Genomic DNA, 12,488 nt, shown 5'->3' with positions numbered 1-12,488 from the left:
ACAGAGAAGGCCCGCTCTTTCGCTTCCACCAACCAAGCTTGGGATGGAGGTGGGACCAAGAGAAGGGCCTCTCCTGAAACTCATGGCCCAGGCAGGTTCATACAAGGGGATGCGGTTGGCCAAATAGCCTGGGCCTGAACCATCTAGGGCTTTAAAGGTCATAACCAGCATTTTGAATTGTACCCAGAAACAGACTGGCAGCCAGAGGAGCTGCTGCAACAGGGGAGTCGTCCGCTCCCCGTAGCCAGATGCAGCTCTTTGGGCTAGCTGAAGTTTCCGAGCACTATTTAGAGGCAATTCCACATATAGCACGTTACAGTAATCCAGATGGGATGTAACTAAGGCACCACCGTGGCCAGATCTGGCTTCTCACGGAATGGGCGCAGTTGGCACACAAGTTTTAATTGTGCAAAGGCCCTCCTGGCCATTGCAGATACCTGAGCCTCCAGGTTCAATGCCAAGCCCAGGAGGACCCCCAAAGTGTGGACCTGTGTCTTCAGGGGGAGTGTAACCCCACCCAGCACAGGCTGGTTCCCTAGTCCCTGGTCTGCCTTCCAACTGACCAGGAGTGCCCCTGTCTTGTCTGGATTAAGTTTCAATTTGTTTTTCCTCATCCAGTCCATCACTGATGACAGACACTGTTTTAGGGTCAGGACAGCTTCCTTGGCAAATCTCCATCTCACTTGCTTCATCACCACCAAATCCTTGGAAAACCAAGGGGCTGCTTTGGCTCTGCTCCATGAGAGGAGATGTTCAAGAGCAATTGTGTCCACCATCCTGGCCATTTCCCCTGAAATACTTCACAAATGGTCCATTTGGATGGCTGAGGTGGTGACACCTTTGCTTTCTGATGGTTCAATGTACACAAAATTATTTTTTAAATTGCATAAAATCACTTTCATGCTGTGTGTACAAGGTGAATATGAAAAATATATATTTTGTATTTAGACTTGGGTCTCATCCCCAAAATATCACATTATGTTCAAATATGCAAATACAGGTATTCAAAGCTCTGAAAAAATCCAAAATTCCAACATTTCTGGTCACAAGTATTTTGGATAACTATATTCAACCTGTAGTTCTTTGGAAAATAGTAGTATTCAAAGAGATAGGATTAAAAGGCATCATCTGAATCTCACAGACTTAAAAACTATTCACACTCAATAAAGCACATAACATGGATTGCGCTACGAGAACAAAACCTTGTTACAGATCCAGATATCAGCTCTGGCTCCATATCTGCTTTGACGGCAACAATAAAAGGCCTAATAATATCATCCACAACATCAGCAGCTCCTTCCTTCAAAGTGCCAACAATGTATGCCTTGGGCAAACATGACAGTCTCTAAAACAGAGGATAATGGGACATAAACAAATGGCAATGCCCCCCGCATTGGATCACTTCATGCTTTCTGGATATTTTATCTCAGACCACCAATAACTACTGTAAGAACAAATGTGAAAAATAATTGAAAATTCACAAAAGCTTTCATAGGCTTACTAGTAGGGCATAACATTTGGAAGTGCTGTATTTATTATTTTGCATGAGAACAACATAAGCACAGACTTACAACCCTAACTAAGAGCTTGGAGAACCAACCTTCCTCCCTTTTGTACTTCCATCCTTTCTTTCTGTACAAGAACTCCCTATCATATATTTTTTCTGTCTGCAGAGAATTTCATATACCTGCAGTCCCCAAGTTACGAACAATATAGGTTCCGTACCTCACCTGTTGCCTTATGGTAACCCCATGAATTTCATAAGGTTTTCTTATGAAGTTCAAGGCAAGAGATACTCCGAGACAGTTTTTGCCAGCCCCTTTCTCTGAAATATGGTCTACAGCACCCACTTTTCATTGGAAGTCCCCATATGCCAATGCTTATATGATCATAACAGTACCATCTACATACAATGTTAAGGCGCTAGCAAACTTGGAAAGAGACCAAAAGAAGTTCTTAAAAACTTAAGGAGGAAAAATATCTCTAAACAATCCAATCTCAATAAAACACAGTGCTAACCAATGCAAGGGTGGGTAAAAAAAAAAAGATGGTTTGCTGCGAGTTTTCCGGGCTGTATAGCCATGTTCCAGAAGCATTTTTGCCTGACGTTTCACCCACATCTATGACAGAAATCCTTAGAGGTTGCGAGGTCACAATAAATAGATGAACAGAAAGAATATCATGAAAAAGGGCACAAACAGCTAAACTCTTTGCAGAACCGCCATACTTCAGCATTTTGTTGCAACTTCCATTTCTTCATCCTACAATGTGCAGATTATTATTCTTATGATACTGACAACTTTTCCTCTTATTCGTTTCACAAAAGCAGCTCAATGTAGATGGAGGGCCTGTTGTTTTTTCTTCTGCTTTGAAGAGGAAACAGATGTGTTCCAAGGGAACCTTTGCAACTTAATACCTGTCCAACGGCTTTTAACAACTCAAGTGGAGAAATAATGTAAATACAGTAGAGTCTGACTTATCCAACATTCACTTATCCAATGTTCTGGATTATCCAACGCATTTTTGTAGTCAATGTTTTCAACACATTGTGCATTACTGTGTATTGAACTACTTTTTCTGTCAAATTTGTTGTATAACATTATGTTTTAGTGCTTAATTTGTAAAATCATAACCTAATTTGATGTTTAATAGACTTTTCCTTGATCCCTCCTTATTATCCAACATATTCGCTTATCCAACATTCTGCCGGCCCATTTATGTTGGATAAGTGAGACTCTACTGTAGAAGTCTGGATGACGAATAGTTAAGACTCCCACTTCGAGCAATTCTTCTACAGGCAAAGTGAGTCATGTCCAGAGACTTAGCAGTTCCAAAACACACGGAGATTGGAAAAACTGCCGACCAAGAAAGCACATCTTCTTGTGCTCCCTAACCTTCTTTCTATGCTGCAGAGACATAGATGCTATCCCGCAATTTCTCACACCCAAAAAGATTTTCAAAACACCACAGACTCACTGTAGGAAGCAGCCAGGCCTAGAAGCTGCAAGGCTATTCAGTGCTAATCATGCTGGCCAATTGCAACATTCACACTTGCCTCAGGCAGACAAGAGTTCTTTCTCCCACCCTAAACATTCCAGATATATAAACCCCACTTGCCTCACATCCTCTGAGGATGCCTACCATAGATGTGGGTGAAACATCAGGAGAGAATGCTTCTGGAACACGCCCATACAACCCGGAAAACTCACAGCAACCGAGTGATTCCGGCCATGGAAGCCTTCAACGACAAATAGAATCTTAACAGTTGGAAGAGACCCCAAGGACCATCCAGTCCAGTCCCATCCTGCCATGCAGAAACACACAATCAAAGTACTCCCGACAGATGGTCATCCCGCCTCAGCTTAAAAATCTGCAGAGATGGAGACTCCACCACACTCCAAGACAGACTACTCTATTGCTGAACAGCTCTTAGCAATAGGAAGTTCTTCCTAATGTTTTGGTGGATTCTTTTTTCCCCCTGCAATTTGAATCCATTACTCCGTGTCCTTGTCTCTAGAGCTGCAGATCACAATCTCCCCTCCTCAATGCGACTTTCTTTCAAATATTTACATGTGGACATCATCCTTTGGCATCCGCCTTGTCCCATCCTGCCAGCAGCAGGACAAAGATGAAACTTCACCATGACCTTTTCGCTAGCAATATCCTCCACAGATGTCGGCACAGAAATTCCAGCTGTTTTACTCCATTGCTGTCCATCCACTTCCTCCCTCTTCCAAAAGATTTTGGGAGTGCAGCTGTTCACTATTCTGGCTTTAATTCTGTTTTGATACTGGTTTGTTGTAGATTTTAAATTGCATTGTTTTCAATGGCGTGGGCCACTCTGAGGGTGCGTTTACACCGTGGTATTAACGCAGTTTGACACCACTTTAATTTCCATGGCTCAATGCCATGGAATCATGGGAGTTGGAAATTAAATCCACAAATCCCAGGATCCCATAGTAATGAGTCGTGGCGGTTAATAATTTTATTTTTTTAAAGTGGTGACAAACTGCCATAATTCTAAAGTGTATATGCACCCTGAGTCTCATTTAAGAAAGGAAAACGGAGTGTAAATATACTACTACTACTATTACTATTACTACTATTAATAATAATAATATTTCTATATCCTAACCTTCCAAATCATTATCATTACCAACATCCTGCAGGCTTAAAAATCAAGCATGGGTATTGCAGTGGAAAATTAATTTTCTTCCCTCTCAAGAAGTGCATCCACACTGTAGAATTAATGCAGTTTGACACCACTTGAACTGCCATGGCTCAATAGTATGAAATACTAGGAGTTATAGTCTGAAGAGGCACCAGCACTCTTTGGCAGAGAAGGTTAAAGGCCTAGCAAAACTACAACTCCCAATTTATCCTCCGTGGTTCAAGATGTGCATCCACACTGTAGAATTAATGCAGTTTGACACCACTTGAACTGCCATGTCTCAAGAATATGAAATACTGGGAGTTATAGTTTGGAGATGCACCAGCACTCTTTGGCAGAGAAGGTTAAAGGCCTAGTTAAACTACAACTCCCAATTTAACCGCCATGGCTCAAGATGTGCATCCACACTGTAAAATTAATGCAGTTTGACACCACTTGAAGTGCCATGGCTCAATGGTATGAAATAGTGGGAGTTATAGTTTGGAGATGCCCCAGCACTCTTTGGCAGAGAGGTTAAGGGCCTAGCAAGACTACAACTCCCAATTTAACTGCCATGGTTCAAGATGTGCATCCACACTGTAAAATTAATGCAGTTTGGCACCACTTGAAGTGCCATGGCTCAATGATATGAAATAGTGGGAGTTATAGTTTGGTGAGGTACCAGCACTTTTTGGCAGGGGCAAAACTACAACTTCCAATGTAACTGCCATGACTCAGGATGCTATGGAAGTATGAGAGTTGTAGATTCACAAGGTCTTTAGTTTTCTATGCCTTGGCAAACCACAAATCCCAGGATCCCATAAGCACCAAGCCACGGCAGTTGAAGTGGTGGCAAACTGCATTCGTTCTACAGTGCAGATGCACCCAGGAAAGGAAGGAAATGTAAGGAAGAGGAAGGTGCAGCACATCTGTTAGGAGAGAGGCTTGTTTGCAAAGGAGGAGAAGAAAATATCTGGAGGATCTGCAGAGGAAAAAGACTCAAGTCTTCCTTTGAACACTGCCCCATTTGACCTGACTGGGAGACATGCGAATGCAAAGAGCTATAAATAAACTCCTGGGCCCTTGGAAAGAAGAATTGGATGGGGCAAATAAAAACCTTACATCCAGCAACCACAACTGAAATTCCTATAACGTATGTACCTATGGCTTGCTTCTCCTCCCAAGGCTTTTTCTCATGCTCCATTTGAGATACTGAGCACTGGAGAAAATAAGCCCGGAAAGAAAAGAAAGAATCCTCCTCCCAACAAAAAAAAAAAAAACCACCCTCCGACATTTTAAATTGCAATGTGTGTGGAAGGGAAAAGGAATCAATCTCAAAAACACAACAACAGCCTTTTTTAAAAAAAACTCCCCCTAATAGATATTGGAGAAGTTTTTGCATCATCTCCTTTGAATCTATTGATTTTCCACAGGGCTACTACTATCAGAAAGCTGAGAATCTGAATTTGGAATCCCCTCCTTGATCATGATGATGATAATACAGGTGCATACATGTGTATATATGTATATCTGTGTATGTATGTATATAAGTATATGTGTATATACACACACATATGCATATATGTGTGTATATTTATGTGTGTATGTGTATAAATATATGTAGATGCATGTATATGTTTGTACATGTATATGTGTGTTTATTTATGTGGCTGTGTATGCATGTGTATATATGTGTGTGCATATGTATGTATATATGTGTATATATATGTGTGTGTATATGTATATGTTTGTATATATGTATGTTTATGTGGGTGTGTATGCATGTGTATATATGTGTGCATATGTATGTATATGTGTGCATAGATGTGTGTATATGTGTGCATAGATGTGTGTATATGTGTATATATGTACGTGTATATATGTATATGTTTGTATATAGGTATGTTTATTTATGTGGGTGTGTATGTATATGTATGTGTATACATGTGTGTGCCTATGTATGAATATATGTGTATACATGTGTGTATATATGTGTATATATGTATGGGTGCATGAATGTTTGTATATGTATATGTGTTTATGTGGGCGTGTATGTATATATATGTGTGTGCATATGTATGTATATGTGTATGTATGTATATGTATATGGGTGTTTATTTATGTGGGTGTGTATGTATATATATGTGTATACATGTGTATATTTATATGTGTGTATAATGAAATAAGTATATGTGTATATATGTATGTTTGTTTATGTATATGTATGTTTATTTATATGGGTGTATATGTATATGTATGTGTGTGTGTGTGTACATATACATATACATATACATATATATATATATATGAGTGTCCATAATGTGTAAGTATGTATATATCTTTGTTTTAAGCTGTGCAGTTAATGATAATAATACAAAATCATAGCAAGGCTTTAAAAATACCTTCAAGGATGCAACCTTTCCCTCCATCATTAAAATACTGATAAAAATATTGTGGTTGCCCCCTCTCCTTTGAATCTATATACTGGTTTTCCATATGTTTATTACTATTGGAAGGCAGAGAATCTGAATCTGTCCCTTAGAAGAAAGTATCAGAAACACAGCTGCGCAGGTAATAATAACAACGGTTATAGTTGCAATATTAATATCCATAACACTGATAGCAGCAGCAATATGAATTAGAAGAAAAGGGTTAATAGCAATGGCAATGCTAAGAAAATAGTAATAATGACAATAATAGGAAGAAGAATAATGGCAATAATAAGGATAATCGTAGCAATGGCAGAAACAATAATAGGTATAGTGATAATAGTAATGAGAATAATAATAGGAATGGGTTGTTGGGAGTTTTCTGGGCTGTGTATGGCCATGTTCCAGAAGCATTCTCTCCTGACGTTTCGCCCACATCTATGGCAGGCATCCTCAGAGGTTGTGAGGTATAATAATAGGAACAATAATAATGGCATTAATAATAGGAATAATCATTAAGAAAACATGGCAATAGTAAAAGCAATGATGGGGATGTGTTGTCGAAGGCTTTCATGGTCGGAATCAATGGGTTGCTGTGAGTTTTCTGGGCTGTATGGCCATGCTGGGCCATTCTATGTCAGAAGCCACTGAAATCCACAAGAAGCATGTGGTCAATTTCAACAGAAAGGAGAAACCCATGAAAATGAAAGAAATCTGGAAACCAGTATTTTTTTTTTAAAAAAAAAACAACACTCTAAAATCAGGACAGTAAATGAAGAACAAGACTCTGAAATTAAAGACATGAATCAATCAGGTCCAGCTAACACCTCCCAACAGAAGATTCCCCCAGGCAGGAAGCAGCCAGACCTTGAAGGTGCAAGGCTATTCGAAGCCAATTGCAACATTCACACTTGCCTCAAACAGTGCTCCCTCCCACACTGAACATTCCCCTCTTGCCTAGTTTCCAGTAGACCTCACAACCTCTGAAGATGCCTGCCACAGATGCAGGCGAAACGTCAGGAGAGAATGCTTCTGGAACATGGCCATACATCCCTGAAAACTCACAGCAACCCAATGATGGGGAGTAATAGGGGCAATAATAATAGTAATGGGAATAATGACAATAATAATAATAATAATAATAATAATAATAATAATAATAATAATAAAAGAAATAATGACCATAATAATAATAATTGTTATTCTCTCCTCTCTGTTTTGCAAACGTGGCCTTGATTCCTGAAAGGCTCCTCTTTCTGTAAACCATATTTCCCGACTCCTTCCCCTTCTCCTTTCCCCCCTAAACCGGATTACCTTCATCATGCCAGTCGAATCCACTCCCAAATATCCCAAAAAATATCAAGGAATCCGGCTGGCGATGCCTGTGTCTGTGCAGGAAGGAGGGAGGGAGAGAAGGGGCTGGCTGTCCTTGGCGAATGCAGGCGCTGCTGCTGGTCAAGCCCGGACTCTTCTTTCTCTCTCCGGAGTAAAAAAAAGGCGGATGATCCGGAGGCAAAGGCGCCGCTGGCGGGACACGTTGCAGCAGCTCCGCTTCGGATGAAGCGCTCGGGGCTCTCTTTCCCGCTCCTGCTGCTGCTGCTGCTCCAATTGCCCTCCTCGATTGCATCACAGGCGGAGAGGCGCGCTTCCCGCCGTCGCCCACTAGGGGGAGCGAGAGCGCAACCATCTTCGAGCATCTCCATAGCAAAGTGCATGTCTCGACGTCTTTTCCGAGGCAGGGAGCCCTAAAGGTCATCTAGCCCAACCCGCGCTTTTTTAGGCCATGCCGTAGCCACACTAGGGATGCCCACACGGTAGAATTGGTTCTGTTTAACGCCACTTTTAACTGCCATGTCTCAATTTTATAAAATCCTGGGAGGTGTAGTTTGGTGGGGCTCTAGCCTTTTTTTTTCTTTGCTGAGAAGGCGAAAGAGAAGCATCTATTTATCTATATCTTCTATCTATCTATCTATCTATCTATCTATACACACACACACACACACACACACACACACACACATAGAGTGATGGCATTGGGGCAGCGGACAAAACAACAAAACTACAGGCCCCCCCAACCTCGAAATTTGACAACACAACCCATCATTCACGGCTCTAGGTTGATACAACAAAAAGAAAAGAAAAATAAAGTCCTAATTACAGGGGGAGGAATAATAGTTTTTATCCAATTGCTGCCAGTTTGAAGGCTAAGCTCCACCCACTTTGTCTCCTAGCAACCTACTCAGCTCAGGGGACAGGCACAGTTAGGCCTCACTTAGACCTCTTCCACAGATTAGCAGATTTTAACTGGATTATATGGCAGTGTAGACTCAAGGCCCTTCCAAACAGCTATATAACCCATTTAGAATCTTACATTATCTGCTTTGAACTGGATTGTCTTGACTCCACACTGCCATATAATCTTCAGTGTGCATACTAAACATAAAGACAACCATACAACAGACATTCAATATCACCACTACCTCAACTATTTCTCACCAACACCACCAGACAACGCCACAGCAACGCGTGGCCGGGCACAGCTAGTATATATATATATATTATTAGCTGTGCCCAGCCACGCGTTGCTGTGGTGAAGTATGGTAGTATGGGAAAGAAAGTATTGAGGAATTGGTGGTAGTTAAGGTAAAGGTTTTTCTCTGACATTAAGTCCATTATAAATGGGTTATATAGCTGTGTGGAAGGGCCTTGAGTCTACACTGCCATATAATTCAGTTAAAATCAGATAATCTGTATTTTATAGGCAGTGTGGAAAAGGTCTAAGTGAGGCCTAACTCTGCCTGTCCCCTGGGCTGAGTGGTTTGCTAGGAGACCAAGTGGGCGGAGCTTAGCCTTCTAACTGGCAGCAATTAGATAAAAACAATTATTCCTCTCCTTCTAATTAGGATTTTATATTTCTTTTCTTTTTGTTGTATGAACGTAGAGGCGTGGATGAGGGGTTGTGCTGCCAAGTTTAGTGTTTCTGGGATGTGTAGTTTTGTTGTTTTGTCCTAGGCCGAAATTTCATTACCCTTTCATATATATAGATTATTATTATTACCCACCCTGAGTCCCCTATTGGGTGAGGAGGGTGGGGTAGAAATACTGTAATAAATAAATAGATAAATATTATATTGTATTACATTATAATATTATTATCAATATTATATGTATACACAATATATTATATTATTACCATATCATTCATTTACAATATTGGTAAATGAAAGAACAATACAATATTTAAAAATAAAAATAATTTTAACCAACATACTGTAAACATATCAGGATTTCAGTGGGAAATGCTTCTGGCCAATGAGATAATCAAGTAGGATTGTTGTGGTGCCTTCAAGTCATTTCAGACTTTGGGTATGCCTAAGTCTAAAACTGTGGGCGAGGGCCAGGTCAATGGCCTTGGAGGGCCGCATCTGGCCCCCGGGCCTTAGTTTGGGGACCCCTGGTATAGACAGACACAGAGGCGATTAACATTTTTCCAGCTTCACGATTCCGGCCACAGGGGGAGCTGTTGCTCCACCGTCCACTAGTGCCTGTACTTCCTCATTCCTTTCCTCGTGTTTTGCTGGCAGTTTTATGGTGTTGTAAATTAGTTAAATTAGCCTCCCGCATAAAGCGTACCTAAATTTCCCTACTTGACAGATGCAGCTGTCTTTTGGGGCTGCATAGGTCAACAGCAAGCTGGGCTATTTAATGGTCGGGGGCTTAACCCGACCCGGGCTTTGAACTCATGACCTCTTGGTCAGTAGTGATTTATTGCAGCTAGTTACTAGCCAGCTGCACCACAGCCCAGCCCTTATTATCTTGGATAATAAGGAGGGATTAAGGAAAAGCCTATTAAACATCAAATTAGGTTATGATTTTACAAAATAAGCACCCAAACATCATGTTATACAACAAATTTGACAGAAAAGGTAGTTCAATACGCAGTAATGTTATGTTGTAATTACTGTATTTACGAATTTAGCACCAAAATATCACGATATATTGAAAACATTGACTACAAAAATGGCTTAGATAATCCAGAACCTTGGATAAGTGAGGCTTGGATAAGTGAGACTCTAGTGTATATACATACAATATAATATAATAATAATATATTAAGAGTCGCTTATCCAACATAAACGGGCCGGCAGAATGTTGGATAAACGAATATGTTGGATAATGAGAGATTAAGGAAAACCCTATTAAACATCAAATTACATTATGATTTTACAAATTAAGCACTAAGACATCATGTTTTACAACAAATCGACAGAAAAAGCAGTTCAATACACGGTAACGTTATATAGTAATTACTGTATTTATGAATTTAGCACCAAAACATCACAATGTATTGAAAACACTGACTCCAAAAACACTGACTACTAAAAGGCAGACTGTGTTGGATAATGCAGAATGTTGGATGAGTGAAGGTTGGATAAGTGAGACTCTACTGCAGGGGTCCCCAAACTACGGCCCGGGAGCAACATGCGGTCCATTGAAGACATTTATCTGGCCCTCATGGCACAAAGGCAGAAGGGGATTGGGCTAAATGACCCAAGGGGTCTCTTCTTCTCTTCCAACTATTATTATTATTAATAATTATTAATTAGAATATTTATATCCCACCCTTCTCAGCCAATAGGGGACTCAGGGCGGCTTACAATAAAACACATATATAAATTGTACAATGCATTGTGAATCAATTAAAAAGTTATTAAATTACATCAGACATTCATAAAAACACTTATAAAATACAGATGGGCATGTTCCGAGTCTAAAAGACTGAGTCTGTCAATTGAGTTCCAGCATACATAATAATAATTAGTGCTGCTAATTGTTATTCGAAAGCCTTATTATTATCATCATCATCATCATCATCATCATCATCATCATCATCATCATCATCATTGAGGCTGGGAGCCCATCTGTCAGGGGTGCTTTGCTTGTGCTTTTGGTGCTCAAAGGCAGAAGGGAATTGGACTCAATGGCCCAAAGGGTCTCTTCCAACCCTCATTATTATTGTTGTTGTTGTTGTTATTTTATTGTATGACACAGCAAACAAGATAGATATGCTGGATTTCATATCACAAAATCACAAGTTGAACACTTCCCAAGAGTTTAGGACTGTGTGATGTATTTTCGGATGATGAGTGCAGATCCCAGTAGGGTGGCCTTTTGCAGTTGACAGATCGTAATTTTGTCAATGTCTATTTATTGTTTATTATTATTATTGTTGTTGTTGTTGTTGTTGTTGCCTGGTGGCCAACTATAGTCCGGTCCTCCAACAGTCCAAAGGATCGTGAACTGGCCCCCTGTTTAAAAAGTTTGGGGACCCCTGCTCTACTGTAATAATAATAATAATAATAATAATAATAATAATAATAATAATAATAATAATAATAATAATACAAACACAAAATAAAAGTGAAAAATGTGTATGTGTGTATGTGGAGGAGGTGTCCACTTAAACAGACAGCCTCCTGACTCCACAAGCAGACTATAATTCCCACTGAGCAGGAGACACCCATGGCCCTCTCTCCACTGACATTACAGGTTATAGAGAGTGCCATGAGCATGTAGCCCAAACCCTGCCAGTGTCCTCCACAAACACCATTCTGCCCCCCACCCAAGTGAAGGCTTTCATGCGGGGACAATTGCATCCTAGATGTTCTGTTTTAACTCCAGTATGAACATTCCTGAAGACTGGATTCAAAGATGAAAGATTACTGGTGAACCAACTCCAATCTTATGCCTGGCCATTAGCTAAACTGGGGCTAATGGGAGATGCTGTTCAGCAAAAGCTCAAGAGGAGGCCATGCCTAACTCTCCCTTGAAGAATCTTTCTAAGAAAGCCATGCAATAGGTTCACCTTAGGGTTGCTGTACATAAATCACAAATAACTTGAAGGCATG

At 40.3% G+C, this 12,488-nt stretch overlaps 1 protein-coding gene across 6 annotated transcripts in view; it reads right to left on the bottom strand.

Moving 5' to 3' along the window:
- Positions 1-8,205, bottom strand: part of bcat1 (branched chain amino acid transaminase 1) — a 69,956-nt gene extending 61,751 nt beyond the window's left edge. For 4 of the 6 annotated variants that reach the window (XM_062983185.1, XM_008110356.3, XM_008110357.3 and 1 more), the window contains exon 1: positions 7,894-8,204. Coding sequence is in view for 3 of the 6 variants with exons in the window: in XM_008110356.3 (XP_008108563.2) it covers positions 7,894-7,902 (9 nt within the window). In the remaining 3 variants the exon portion in view is untranslated. Of the gene's footprint in view, positions 1-7,893 lie in introns of all 6 variants that reach the window. The other 2 variants (XM_062983189.1, XM_062983188.1) reach the window with 1 other exon arrangement.
- Between the last annotated feature and the right edge of the window lie 4,283 nt (positions 8,206-12,488).

This window comes from Anolis carolinensis, chromosome 5 (assembly GCF_035594765.1).
Source record: "Anolis carolinensis isolate JA03-04 chromosome 5, rAnoCar3.1.pri, whole genome shotgun sequence".
Lineage (NCBI taxonomy): Eukaryota > Metazoa > Chordata > Lepidosauria > Squamata > Dactyloidae > Anolis > Anolis carolinensis.
The sequence above is the reverse complement of the archived record's forward strand: the minus strand, read 5'-3'. Positions and strand labels throughout refer to the sequence as shown.